The sequence below is a fragment of the Agelaius phoeniceus genome, chromosome 5 (assembly GCF_051311805.1).
Source record: "Agelaius phoeniceus isolate bAgePho1 chromosome 5, bAgePho1.hap1, whole genome shotgun sequence".
Lineage (NCBI taxonomy): Eukaryota > Metazoa > Chordata > Aves > Passeriformes > Icteridae > Agelaius > Agelaius phoeniceus.
Genome location: NC_135269.1, coordinates 11,555,324 through 11,570,517, shown reverse-complemented (window position 1 = coordinate 11,570,517; position 15,194 = coordinate 11,555,324). Strand labels below are relative to the sequence as shown.

Below are 15,194 nucleotides of genomic sequence, written 5' to 3'. Positions count from 1 at the left end.
CAAACCATCGGACTGCAGGCTCCTAAAAGTGTTGCTTATCAGATTTTGGATGCCTTTTCAAGGGGTAGATTACTTTCTGCTACAAAAATAACTGATGGCAGGAGAGAATCTCTGCTGCTGGGTTTTGGGGCAGAATTCAGGATCCCCTTTCCCAAACCTGCTTCTTCAGACTGGAATATTTGACAAGCACATCCTTGAGTGATGGCAACAAAGCAGCAGCTCTCAGTACCGAGCCCAGCATCACCTGGGGGTGCCAACCTCAGGCTCTCACTGGTTCAGAAACCAAGGCCCGCATTTCAAGAAACATCTTGCAACTGAGAGACTTTTATAGAATAAAAAGTGAGCACAGCATGGTCTCCACCTGCAACTCTGCCTGTTATACCCAGGAAAATGGTTATGTGTACCCAAACAAGGCTCATTTTAGGTTTAAGTTATTGTACTTGCAGGGAATGCCCGGCAAAGGCCGGAATGATGCATCTGACTCCATGTTCTCAGGAGGCTAATTTATTACTTTATAATACTATATTATATTAAAGAATATTATGCTATACTGTACTAAAGAATACAGAAAGGATACTTACTGAATGCTAAAAAGATAATAATTGAAAACTTGTGATTCTTTCCAGAGTCTCGACACAGCTTGGCCCTGGTTGGCCAATGAGTGAAGCAACTCACATCAGAATCCAATGAAACAATCTCCAAACACATTCCAAAGGAGCAAAACACAGGAGAAGCAAATGAGAGAAGAATTATTTTCCTTTTCTCTGAGGCTTCTCAGCTTCCTAAGAGAAAAAACGTGGGTGAAGGGATTTTTTCAGAGAATGTGAATGCCACATTGTCTTCCCATCAGTCTAATCTGTTACAAAAGCAAATTCAACAACCATAAAAACACAGGCATGCCTCTGAGTGTCTCTAACATCAGCCCAGGGAACTGTGAGTAAAGTACTTTTCAAACACAAGTGCTAAAACTATAATCAAGGTATCACTGCATTTTCTGCTCTTGAATACCTATCTTTCCACGAGCAATTAGACAGAAAATACTTTAAATTACAAATCATGATGCAGTATTAAATAATTTTTGCAGCAAAAATGCTTAAAGCCAGCAGTCTATGTGTGTAACACAACAATCACTCAGGTATGTGATCTGTAATTTCAAAGTATGTGGGAAAAAGAAGTCTAGATATATAGGTTTCAGTGCAAAGCTGCTCAGACTGCTTCATAAAGCAAACCCAATGTTTTCCAATACAAATAAAATACAGACTTTGGGGACAAATTTCCAAATCTTATCTAAACTTGATAATTCAGTTCTGTTACTTTAATGTGGATTTTATTTTGTGAATACAAAGCATCTAAGAATCTACAACATCACTGTAACATTAAATTCAGCATATTTGGAAAAAATGTTGTCCCTCAACTGTGCTGTTCCAGATTTGCTACTATTTTTACACAGCTGAGCTTACAGCATCTTAAGTGAAAGTTATGTTATTATCAGATGGCAACCATCAGCTCCTAGCTGGCAGAGAAATGAAAAGCTTACCTAATGCCCAAGAAATGGAATTACCTAATGCCCAAAGTAATGTACTCCTAACAATGCCATGAGACTCCATCTCCCTTATTGGTATACACAGACAATTATATTCCATCTAAATTCTGTTCCTCTTCTCTAATGTTATATACCATACACTTTATTTCACAGAGTCCTTGGTACCATATCCTTACAATTTACTTTAAAATTTGTCACCAAGGACCCAGATTTATGACTGAGATTTTATGGATTAGTAATTGATCTAGTGCACATTTTTAGCTTACTGCAGATGGGAAGATCCATGTCAGCTGAAAACTCTTTCCTTCAGATTTCTGCTGTGTTCTGTGTTTGGCTGTGGGGGTTTTTTCACCTTGTTCTCACACATTTGGGGCTGGTCAAGTGCATGCACATGAGCAGTCACAGAAGCTCAGCAGTTATAACAACTCATTAAACTGCAAGAACAAGATCACATGCTTGAGACACAATAATTATAATTACGCCAGTTCTTCCCACTTTGGTGGGAAAAAAATCTGAATTCTCAGTTTGTAACATATTTTATCCCTTGCATCTTGATGACAGTGCTGTTTGCCAGCAGGTGGTAGGCAAGGATTCAGCAATAAATCATTGCTCCCTTTTATCTTTGACTTACCCATGGAGGCAGGACTTCAGCATTGGTCTTGGAGTCATACCTGCTATAAATGACCCTTAGGCACAGCCCTGAATAGAGGGTATATTGTTAGAGATAGCATTCTTCACATGGGATGCTTAAATCCAACCTTTCCTCGCTGTTTGTAGGTGAGAATTTCAAGCAGTTATCAAAGAAAGAAAGAACAATACAAATGTTCCCTTCAACTAAACTCAGGTGAGCTCTGCATGTCTGCCATTGCGGTGCAGTCACCTGGAATTATCCAGAACCAAGCAAACTTTTAATGCTTTGTAAAAACTCTAGGAGGTATTCAGGGTATGAGCAAAACTTTTCCTACTCACCTAAAAAAAATAAGCCCCACAAACTTGTCTTTATTGATAGTATTTATTATAGGAACCACAAGCTACTGAGAGCCCATATTTAATAAAAATAATCACAGATTCAAGTTGGACAATACAGTTGTTAAGTATCTTGGCTTAGCCATCAAATTCAGAACCAGAGGCAATGACTACACAGGCACTTTAACCCAAGTGTGAACTCTCCATCTGCCTCCAGACCAAATGCTCCAGTTCTCTTAAAACTCAAAATGCCAAAAGGTTGAGAGTTCTACCGCTCTGGGCAGGGCCAGGATGCAGCGCAGTTTAGCATCCTGCACCTTGCCTTGTGAGTAGACAATACTCCAGTCCTGAGAAGACAAAATCCAAATCATGCTGTGCTCATGTTTGGCCAAGAGCCAAGCTTTTATAAATTAATTGTTTCACCAAGCCACCTGTTCCCTTTGCCTGACCCAAATTCTTATCTTTATCCTTAAAAGTCTGCTTTGGTCTTCCTATCTGAGCTTTACAACTACTCGGAGCTGCAGCTGGGTTTTCCCCTCTAAGTATCCAAAACAGAAGTTAAAACTGCAGCTATTAGCAGCTTCCAGCTTCCTCAGTGGGAATCAGTCATTAGCCAATGATGACAAACAGCAGCACTGTGCAGCTCATTCTCAGTACACTGACATTTAAATCCATCCAGAGTGCCTAAGGCATCCAAGGAAAGCCTGTTTGGTGCTGACAGAGTACAAGATTTGTACTTCCAAGAGTACAAATCAAATTCACAGCACTGCCCCTGCCACCTGTGTGTCACCTGTGAGCTCTGAGAGATCACAGAATTAAAAACAAACAAACACAGACTGAAAAAACCCAAACCACCAGGAAATAAAGTTCATATAATTTAGCTGAAACATCCCCAGAGGTGACTGACTGAAGTGAAAGGTGACCAGCTCAGCTAACTGAGGATGTCTTTGATGCTTCTTGGCTCAGCAGTGTTGTCTCTATCAGATAGGTAACTACTGGCTGTGTAGAGGGGTTGAAAACAGTGCAGGGGTAACTTAGGTGTGATTCAGGGGAGCAAGGGTGTGGAGAAGGTATGGCAGCACCATGTGGATCATGGGCCCCATTCCAGTGTTGATCAAAAGGTCTGAGTGCATTATCTAACCTCACTGGGCATCAGCTGTCTTGTCTGGGCTTAAACAAATAATTACAGAAGCCATACAATTTTTATTTTTTCTTTAAAAGGGGGTTGAGTTTCCTAAAGCCTTATGGAAAGGTGTCTTCTTCCTCTGCATCCACACAGCCAATCTGATTTTAAAGCTGCCCTAAAAGTGATCTTTCCTAGGATGATTTTAATGGTGAGGCTGCTACAAAGCAAAGTGGACAAATCCTTGGTTGTTTCATTTTCAGTCCATGCTAAAACATTTCAAAGTATTTTGAAACAACATTTCTAGGAGCCCCTCATGTCCTTACAATATCTGAGCATAGTATGGAAGGTCTAATCTGCCAAAAATGGTCAGATCTCTTACATTCACACAATGACAAAAAGGCTCTTTAATATAAAAAATCAGTTCCACATCTTAAGAGAGCAGCAAATGAAGACCAAGTAAGATATAGGGCAAAGATTGAAAAAAAAATGTGAAAGTACATAAACCATCATGAGGAGACAAGAACTGTACAAGAATGAGAATCAGGCTGCAGACAGAGAGGGAGGAACCCCAAGAGAGATGAAGAAAATGGGATTGGACACATTTCAGTCTTAGTGAAAGCCTTTTGGTGTCTCATAGGTCTGTCCCAAAACCATAGATTTAGGACAGTGGCCTGCTCCTTCTTTTAACTACCAAGTTAATTAAACTTTGATAGTGAAAGAAATTCAGAAGCATAAATATTTTAATCTCAAAATTGTTTTTAATACTGCTCTCTGCAGAGAAGTAGAGACACCAACAAAATACTAATCAGCAACCTAGCTTAATTTCTACCTGCCTACCTCAGCTTTAGGCACCTGCCCTTGCTCAGGCACATTTTTCACCTTCTGACTAGTCCCAGCTACTTCCATCTGTAGCTGGTCTGTACTCACAGCCTGCATTCACAGTACAGTACAAAAAATTGCTGGTTTCTCCTCATAAATATCTGCTGTGAGAGATGCAAGTGATAAAGGGACAAAGGGCACATTCATGTCTCTACATGCTATATCAGTTCCTCTAAATTAGGCAAATACTCTCTCTCCTCCCACATAAAATGAGTGGTTTTGATTTCTCAAGGAAATGAGGAAAGAAGAAGGCTATGAAAGTCACAGAAGGAATGTAAGACAATTCAGCAGAAATGAATACATGCTTTTCAGTCTCTGTCATTATAATTTAAAATCATCACTCCCCCCCAAAAAAAAGTACAGTACAGAATTGTGCTGAATTAAACATTACCCCCTCAGGTATCAGACAAAGAGGGAAGGGAAATCTATAACAGAGGAAAAAGGGAGGCAGGAGCAAGAGGTGATTTGGATTTTACTCTCCTTGTCCATATGGAGAAAACACTGATGCAAAAACATAAGAGAGGATGAGGTAATGAAGAAAAACCACACTCAATCTCAAGAAGAAAGCTCTTCTTCTAGAAGCCCTCAATACAGAAAAACACATGATCTTGCATGTATTTTCCTCCAACTGCCAACTGCATAAGGTATATAAAAGTTGCCCAGGTGCAAATTCACTCTATCTGACTTTGAGAATGCTCCTCATTTTACCATGATGAATGCTCACAAATTACTGTTTTATGCCAAATCCTATTTTCTCCACCATTGTTTTGCCCCTCTTGCACTTTCAATAAAGCCAGGTGTTCACCCTGGATGCTGTTGTGCACACAGACTGCACACACACACCCTGAAAAAGAAAATCCACTAGGCAACACAGAAGGGAAGGATAAAGTATTTCACCTAAAGGAAGGTCAATAGATGGTAGCAAATGATTTCTTTTCTAATCCACTATAAAAAGGCCTAATTCCAAACAGATGGGGACCTTCAGATTAAAATCTCTCCTGTGACCCCCAATTTTCCATTCACAGGCCTTACACAGAAAGTAGTTCATAATGATAATGTGTGGCTCACCCATTAACACCTCAATCAGTCATATTAGATTTGGTACTAATCCGATATTTCCTAGAAAATCTATGGAAAATTTACTTTTCCGTGACATAAATCCACTTGTAACTCCCATTTATCTCTGAAGAGTTCAACCCAGATGACTGATTCAATCAGAATTGCTCAGATTAGAAAGATATTTATTTGATGAAAGAATAAAATGAAAGAAAATAATTTAACTATTGGGAGAAAACAAACTGAAGATTTAGATTTGTTTTGTGAATATGTGCTGAAAAGCAGTGCTGAAAGCTGACCATCCCTGCTAAAGGGCTGGCTATCACAGGAGGACTAATATTGCATGTTCATCTGTACTGGCTGCTAAGGATAAAACACAATTAACTGAGAGCAACTGGGAATACAGGTTCCTGGAAAAAAACCCAAAAGCTTCATCTACATTTTTCTTTGCGTGCTGCCAAAGCTCCAACAATAGTTCTAATTTCCCCTAACATGATTCCAGCTGCTTATGTTTTCTGTAGGCTAATGCACAGGATTCATTTCCTCTTGGAGGAAGCAATCCTGATGTAATTCGATGAGCATCTCTTTTAACATCAATAACCCCCTCTTCCCTCTGCATTCACTCCTCTCCTCGTGCTGACTTTTAGGCAAAGGTAAAACAGTTTTTGGGAGGTATTGTGAATCAGATGATGAAACCAATCTGGGTTACAGACAGCAAGAACCCCTCCTCAGTTATTTTTAACCGAGGCTAGTTTCCTATCCTGCTGTGACAGTGTGAACAGTTGCACAGCTGAGAGCCAGAACAGGGGCAGGAATGGCAGAAGGAGATGTAGGATTGTCTTGCTGAGAGATGAGCACATCCAACTCCGCCCTTAGTAACCCCAGGTCACTGCAGACTTATTAACAAGCAAGAGAAAATGAAATTCAAGCACGAAGTGAGGTTGTGGGCCTGCTGACAGTCACTGTTTCCAGGCAGGACATGACTGTGCATAGGGTAACTCACAGCAACACGCCACTCAAATTTAACTGTGCACTGTGGGCACCCTTAAGGGACTTTGCACTGCTCAAACCCCCTTGCTCTCTCTGCCCCCTTCTTCCCCTAGTGCAACCTCCTCTCACAGCAGGACCAGTTCTGCCCTCACACCAGGTTCCTGAAGGTTGCATCCAGTTGGGGCTTAAAAAGTTCCATGGAAAGAGACTGCATGACCTCTCTGGGCAACACCTGTGGGACTGCCTGTGCTCACGGGGAAACAGATCTACCTTAAATTCAGTCTGAACCTCTGTAGTTTCAATTTATGCCAGTTATCTCTTGTCTTCCCACCCTCCACAGAATCACAGAATGGCTGCAGTTGGAAGGCACAGCTGGAGGTCAGCTACTCCAACCTCCCTTCCTCCAGGGAAGGAGATCCCACAACCATTCTGGGCAACCTCTTCCAGTGCTCAGTCACCCGCACAGTGAAGTTCTCCCTCATGTTAAGGCAGAACTTGCTGTGCAACAATTTCTACCCATTGCCTCTTGTCCTATCGTTCAGGACCACCAGGAAGAACCTGGTCCATCCTCTTGACACCCTCCCTATGGATACTACTGACATGGAAAAGATCCCCTCTCCTTTGGCTCAAGGCTGAACAGCTCCAGCTCACTCAGCCTACCCTTGTAAGAGAGATGCTCCAGTCCCTTCATCATCTTTGTCACCCTCTTCTGGACCTGCTCCAGGAGCTCCATGTCTGTCTTGCCCTGAGGATCCCAGAACTGGACACTGCACTCCAGATGTGCCTCACCAGGGCTGAGTAGAGGGACAGGATCCCCCCCTCAACCTGCTGGCAATGCTCCCCAGGACACCAGTGGCCTTCTTTGCCACAAGGACACTTTTCTGGCTCATGGACAGCTTGTTGTCCAGCAGGACCCCCAGGTCCTTCTCTACAGAGCTGGAGAGACCCAGCCAGGTGCATGGGGTTATCCCTCCCCAGGTACATGATCCTTCACTTGCCTTTTCTGAATTTCAGGAGGTTCTTCTGTGCCCATCTTTCCCATCTCTGTCGAGGTTCTTCTGAAGGGCTCACAGCCCTCTGGGGTATCAGCCACTCCTCCCAGCTTTGTGTCACAGTGAACTTGCTGAGGAGGCATCTGCCCCTTTGTCTGAGTCACTGATGAGTTAAAACAGTACTGGACCCAGTACCAACCCTTGGGGGACACCACCAGTGACAGGTCTCCAACTAGAGGTACAGGGCACTTCCACAAAATGCCTGGCTCTGACATCTCAACACACTTTGTGTCCATGCACAGGTTGATGCTGGGTCCCTCACAGCCCTCTCTTTTCCAGGCTGAAGAAGCTCAGCCCCCTCAGCCTCTCCTCACAGGGCAAGTGCTTCAGCTTCTGACCATCTCGGTGGTCCTTTGCAGAATGCAGTCCAGTTTATCTGTGTCTTTCTTGTATTAAGGGCACCCAAACTGGATGCTGTTTTCTAGATGTGGTTTAACAACTGCCAGTCTAGAAGCGATAACCACTTCTCTCAATTTACCAGCTCTAGTTCCGCTACTAAAGGTCCGGGATGCTGATAGAATTCTGCATCAGGACACACCACTGTCCAACATTCCGCTTACTGTCCAAAGGATTCCCAAATCCTTTGCCACAGACCTGACCCATTAGTCAGTCAGTCAGTCCATCCCCAGCCTGTAATAACTGAATGTGCTCATCTCTGAGCTGGGTGCTGGGCAGCACAGCCTTTCTGAGTGACTCAACGTGAGCAGGCACCAAGGACAAAGTGGTGAGATCAGGATGAGATGCCCAAAACGTTTCGCCTCATCCAACACAAGCCCACAGACGCTGCCACTGGAAGGAGGTGTAAAGATATACTGAGATGGCAGCAGTTCACAGCTCCCAAGCTCCATATTTGGAACACATTTAGCTTTGGGGAGAATTTAGAACATCTCAGTGCAATTTATGAGCTGCTTCACACTTTCCTAACCGTCCTGTGATGTAGATGGGTGTGTATAAGAATCCACATTTAAGACGGCTGTATTTGGGATACTTTTTGGGAGGAGTCTCCCTCTCCTCCAGCCTTTTTGAATCCAGAGAAGTCCCACCAAATGTACACTTCAAAGATGGAAGAGGCAGAGATGATTCAAGCAGCAGTAGGGAGAGAGGTTTTGGAGAACAGTGGGGGAGCTGGAGGGGCAGCGTCACTTCAGAAGAGGAGAGGTGGAGCTTGAGTCACCTGTGCTGAAATAGTGCAAGGAAGAGCAGAACAGAAAAGAAGCTGCCAGAGAGACCTTCAGCTCTACTCCTCAAAAAACTCTTTCAGACACAGACCAAGAATTACTTCTGGAAGCCCTACTAGTAAACTGAGTAAGCATTTCATGATCATTGATACAACATTTCTGTGAGGTAAAGAAAATAAACACCTGCCAAGGACAGGGCTACTCACCACTAGTCTGGTTTCCAAGCATTTACTATGGATAATTTGCTTTTAAGTAAAGCAAGCACCAAACTGCCTGGAAATCAGATATCCAGTGTCCTGTGCAACCCAGAAGAGTTTGTCTCCATACAATGAAATACATAAAAGCCAAGAAGCCAAGCGAAATATTGCTTAAATTAGTCAGTCAGAGGGGAGTCAAGGGGAGGAACAGCTGCCATGTTCATGATTTGATTCCCAAAGAGAAATCTCTCCCAGGCCTAACTCTTGCAGAGTTGGACACCAAAGCCTTCCATCCCCATTTAATCATGAGCAGATGCGACTGATAATTCTCTGCTTTAAAAACTTTATGGACCACCAGTGTCCAGTGGCTGATCAGAGAATCATGGAATGGCGGAGGTTGGAAGGGACCTCCATGCTAAAGCAGGGACAGCTACAGTAAACAGGCAAGAAGATCAATATGAAGCCATTTTACACTTCCATTAGAAGAAATAGAACTAACAACACACATTATTCTTACAGCAAATGCAATGTGAACATGTAAGAGCAGATATAATAAAACCACTGGAAGATGCTTTACATAAAATATGATGGTAATTAAACTCCCAGCTCAGCAAGACAATGAAAACAAGCTACCTTCAATCCCATGGCTAATATCAAGTCCTAGTCTCTGAATTTTTATGGACTGTAGATTAAAAGGCACATCAGCTAAAGTAACATTGGTAACAGGGGCCCTAAAATGACAGTGTTTCACCAAACATCCAAAATTCTACTAGACTGAGATGTAATTGACTAGAGAAACATCATTTTCAGACTGAGAAAAAAAAAAACAACCTAAACCCTATGAAAATTAATAAAGCTTTAAATAATAATACTGGTTTTGCAACATAAATTTATTTCATGGCCCAAAACATCAAAATCTTGAGTAAAGCAGAGACCTCTGAACTCAGCAGAAGAAACATCAGAGGTTACCAAAACAATTCATACTGCAGGGTAGATAGCATATATCCTGTACACAAGTATTAATATTTAATGTAATATATCATAATTTGCTTTTACTTCAACATCCTATAATGGCCTTAGTTTCCCATTTCACTCTCCAATGATGGAAAATATTGTACAGCAGAGGTATTGCCATTTATATGGAAAAGGACTGCTCAAGTCCACTGGAGTTTTGGATTGCCAGGGAGGATAGGAGAAATCTTCAGATCCCAGTCTGCCAAACCATGGCTGAGTAAAGTCAAAGATAGGCAGCTCTTCAACTGAGTAATAAATACAATGAGGTCCTAACAACAGAACACAAGCAATCAATAATAAAACTGTTAAAAAAATTAAGACTTGTCTCAAAAAGTCAACCCCAGTAACTGAATCTGTTCAGAGAAGGACTGCAGAAGGAGAGGAAATTGTCCTAACATGATCCTGGCCACCCTCTTGCACCTACTATTCCTTGGGAATGGACAAACTGCTTATTCTAGCACAAATCTGAGGCCTAGTTTCTATGCCCCAATATGGCATCAAAGAGGATGCAAACACAGTGAAGTAAGAGCACAGCACAGATACCTGTCTGTGTGTCAGTCAGTCACTCTTAGCATTCAGTGTCCTACCATTGGGCAGCATATTCTTGCAAGGGCCTGCTGGAGGAAGGACACAAAAACCCTCCTCCACACATTTTGGATGGTGCTTTACTAAACCAAAAATGTGTCTCTGGACTTCTCTGCACCCTTAAGAGCTTTCAGAATTTTGCCTCACTGGTATTGCTGGAGGCACCATTTGCTTCTGTCTCACCAGCACAGGTCTGACTTGTGCTGAGGGAACTGTCATAATGGAGGTGCTAACACAGAAGTAGAAAACAGATTACAGCAACAGCAAGGGCTAAGAGAAAATTCTCCTTTGCAGAGTGCATGTGCAGTAAGAATCAGTGTGGTTTCTGCTATGAAGCTTAAAAGCAAGAAAAGAATTGCTTGCACCCTAGGTGGGGGATGGAAATGCCCTACCTGCTGCTAAGGACAGCTCTGAAATAGAGAACCCTGGCTCTGGACTGGAAACTGGAAAAGCTCCACTCTTGCTTGGTTGGCATCAGGCAAGCTACAGGATTTCTCCTGTTCCTCCTTCTGTGAAAATCCCCTCAGTATCCATGCTGTGGCTGGCACAGCATGAAGGCACGGCCCCACAGGAGGGTTGCAGAGCATGCACCGACTTCAAGGAGAGGCAAACAGGAAGAGAGTTTATGCCCATCTTTGATTTCAATTAATTGCATTGACTAACTAATCCCTCTAGTTTCATAATTTCAACTCTGTTCCTTGCACTATCTCTCCTATCCATGGCCATGTGCCATCCTGGCTTCTCATCAGTCTTCTTTTGTACAAGATCATGGTGGGTAACAGCTACCTGCAGCTTTGCTTATCTCCTTCTTCGTCGTCTTCTTTTTTTTCCCTAGAAACTGCATTGCACTTTCCCCTTTGAATTCTGTTCCTCTATTACTGTCAGGTCATTTCAAACAGCACTGCCTTCATGCCAGTGCTAAGTTATGGATCTCCATCCCTCACTCTGTGATTACTGGTTTCAAAAGTCCTGAGCCTACTCCATAGGCTCAGGGGGGGCAGGGAGGCAGAGATCGAGTTTAAGGAGACCAATAGGTTTTCCTGAAAAACAGCTTTATTCTTCATGTTGAAAATAAAATGTTTTCAACTCTTCTGGACACTGAACCAAGTCTGTGGCATAACTCATATACCTGCAAGTAAAATGAAACCCTTATTTTATTAAAAACACTTCTAAAAGGGCATCAGTCAGTAGTCTAAAGAATATAAAGAGAAATAACCTGAATTTTTTAAAGTGTATTTCCTCCATATGGAATATGTTCATGGTTCCTAATAGAAATGTCATTAATTCTAACAGAATTTCTGCACATTCTATATAGCAGGGTTTTATTGTAGAACAAAAAGATACATTCTAAATTTGGGAGAAGATCTGTTTGATGCCTTCCCTTCTGTTTACAAAACCTAGTCAGAATGGAACTACATTCTGAGGCGGTACAAAAACAGCATGAGGTGCAGAGCCGTGAGTGCTGCATACGTGTGCACACACAGCCCTCCCGTAGCTCCCACGTACGTGCACTGCTACCAGCCTCAAGTTACTTCCTTTAAGGATGAACATAGGGACGGTGATGATTTTTCGAAGTCAAGAGTCATGTTTAGCAGAGCTGAAAGGCAAGGTGTAACACCCACCTACTTCATACTTGGAGTGTTACAAAAACACATTCGAAAGGTTACCCCAAATCACTCCTCCAATCAAATATTTCACCCTTTCAGCATGACGCAGAAGTTTAATTCCCACTGATGGGTGACCTCGAGAGTGCTGTATACCCGCCCCCCCCTCCCAATGGCAGCGGTTCCCCTCACTGGCAGACTAAAGCGGGTCTATAAATAACTTCAAAAGGAATTGTCTCTCTTCTCACGCACTGCAGACAGCTGTTTACAGACATCCCGACTCCTTATGCACTGCGTTGGCCCAGCTCTCATCCCACTCTTTCCTTTGCTCTTCCTAAAAAACCCTTGGGCGATGTGGTGCAGGTAGGACGGGGGACCCTCCCCTGCCGCAAACGCCCGTTCCCACAACTTGAGGGAAGCTGCCGGAGCCGGAGCGCGGCCCCGGGGAAATTTCTCAGGGCAAGGGGGTTGAGATCTCGTGTAATCCGTCCTTAAGCTCCACGGTCCCGGCTGATCCTCGGCCCCGGGAATCCCCTCCTCCCCAGCCCGGAGCGGAGCCCGCAGCCGCTCGGGGCCCGCGCATCGCCCACCTGCAGGGCCGGGCAGGGACACGCGTGTGGGGCCCCGCACCTGCCCGCAGCCCCCGAAACAAAAGCCCGGGCTGCCTCACCTCCTTCAGCTGCTCCAGCTCCTGCTTGAGGCCGTCATACTCCGCCTCCAGCTCATCGTACTGCTGCTTGAGGGTGAGCTTCTCCTCCAGCACCACCAGCCCATACTCCGCCGCCTGGATCTTCTCGTGGGTCGTCTCGGAGAGCTCCCGGGTCAGTCGTTCGATCTCGCTCTTGTAGTGGTCTGCGCCCTGCAGCACCTCCTCCGCAGCCATAGCCCCGCCGGCACTGCCGCGCCGCCGAGCAGGCAGCCAGGGGGCGGGCGCGGCCGAGGGGCGGCACCGGCACGGCCGGCCCGGCCCGGGGATGGGGGTCGGGGCCGCCTGCGGCAGCCGCCGCCGCCGAGCGCGGTCCGCCCCGCCGCAGCCGCGGCCCCCTCCTCCCCCGCCGGCCGCCCGGGACGCGCCGAGGCCGCGCTCGCCTCCCCCGGCCCTGCGGCAGCCCCGGCAGCGGGGACGCCTGGGCTGGCGAGCGGGCGGGCGAGCCCCGCTGCCCGGGGAGGCGGCGGCGCGCTGGAGGCCGGGGCGGCGAGCGGGGCGGCCGGGAGCGCGCCTTCGTGAGGCGGCTCCCGCGGAGATGCTGCTGCTGCTCCTGCTGCTGCTGCTGCTGGCGCTGGCGCCCGCCTCCTCCCTTCCACACGGTCCCTCCCCTGCGCTCTTTAAGATGACAGCGTCCTCGGCTCTGGCATCGCCGCCGGGCGGGCGGGGAGGCGGCGCAGCAGCGGCGGCGGAGCTGCCCGGGCGGTGCGGAGCCGCGCCGGGATGTGGGCGCTGCGCCTGCGGGGCTGCTCCCGGCCGGGCCCCCTCCCTGCCGCTCCCCTCCCGCCCCTCCGCCGCCGTGTCAGCGCCTCTCGGTTCTGCCCGCCGTGATGCTGCTGCAGCGGCGGCGGTGCGGGTATAAGTAGGAAGGGAGATGCAGCCCAGCAAACTGCGGGAGCGCGGCAGCAAGTATTCCCCTGCTATTTCGGGAAACTGAGAAAGCGGAGTTAGCTCTGCTCCATTCCCTGCTCCCGGTGAATTGAGTGCGTTTGGTTCTGGTCAAGGCAACCTGAATGCGAAACAGCAGCGGGGTCGGGGCATTGGGCTAGGGCTGCTCTTCCATCACCATTAGCGCAAGGTCTCGGTGCCACTGATTAGACAGCAGGACAAAACTGATTCAGCTCAGATGCAGTCACACCATTGTTTCTCTGTCAAGTTAACCGGGGGACCTGATGCATAGATTATGTCAGTTTTATGCCGGCTTTATGCTGACTGCGGAAAGACAGATGCTACTTGTCCAGCATAAAATTGGAGTGGTGCAGACAGACAGGAACTGATCTCTTACAAAGCCTGCCAGTAAAAAGTTAACACACCAGACTAGGCGCATTTGACATATTTGAACTGGAAGAGTGAGTTCATCCTGGATCAATGTCATAGCCTTTTTTTTTATACTCAGAGTCTTAGACTCCAATTTAATGTTTCTTCACACTATGGCCTGCAAATAGATTTGAATTTATATGGGTCAATTTTTGCCCTAAGAACTGGCAGGACCTGTTTTTCATGTGTTACAGACTTTTTTTACTTTTATATTTACTCCTTTAGAGGTTGACAACTGAGCTAGAATTTCCAAATTGAGGTGTTTGTTTTAAATAGAAGTTACCTGTAAGAAGATGGATGTCACTGCCCACCAATGCAGCACTGTATTGGAAATCAAAGACAGAGATTTCCTTTCTTGCTGACCTGATAATGTCGTTTTAAACAAGCCACAATCCCTTTCTACCATGGCTTCCCCATGACTAAGAAATAGGTAAAAATTGTTAGATTGCTCAGCAAAGTTATTTGAGATCTGCAAATGGAAGCACTAGTTATACAATGTATGCATACAGTATGTGGCATATATCAATTTTATAAATATATGTGCATGCATACATAACTAATACATTGTAATCCAGCCTGCACAAACACTTGTCATTGTCTAGAGAGCATTCGTGGAAGAAGCAAGCAAAGTAATGGAAGTTCTGTCAATTTTAGCTTGAAATCCTCTTCCAAAATGCACATATTCAATAAATTCTACTGTAGAAGCAAGTGTGAATATTAATAGGAAAGAAACAAGTGTGAATATTAATATATGAGAAGAGTGAGTGGCTGTCATTGATGAGTGAATGTCAAAAGAGAGGAGAACCCCAGTATCCCAACTGTAATTCCCATGATACAGCGAACCTCAACACCCATTTCTTAAAAGCCAATGAGAGATTCCACAAATCAGAAGGAAAAAAAAAAAGCCCAAATTTCAAAGGAGAAGCAAAATGTTGTCTCAAGACCTTTTTAAGTTCTAGTCTAGTTGCCTTCCTCAACTTT

General features: G+C 45.1%; 1 protein-coding gene across 14 annotated transcripts in view; it reads right to left on the bottom strand.

Moving 5' to 3' along the window:
• BICD1 (BICD cargo adaptor 1) overlaps positions 1-13,652 on the bottom strand; it is a 171,561-nt gene extending 157,909 nt beyond the window's left edge. For 4 of the 14 annotated variants that reach the window (XM_077178304.1, XM_077178307.1, XM_077178305.1 and 1 more), the window contains exon 1: positions 12,861-13,648. In XM_077178304.1, coding sequence (XP_077034419.1) covers positions 12,861-13,073 — 213 coding nt within the window. In that variant the 5' untranslated portion in view covers positions 13,074-13,648. Of the gene's footprint in view, positions 1-12,860 lie in introns of all 14 variants that reach the window. The other 10 variants (XM_077178308.1, XM_077178312.1, XM_077178310.1 and 7 more) reach the window with 6 other exon arrangements.
• Between the last annotated feature and the right edge of the window lie 1,542 nt (positions 13,653-15,194).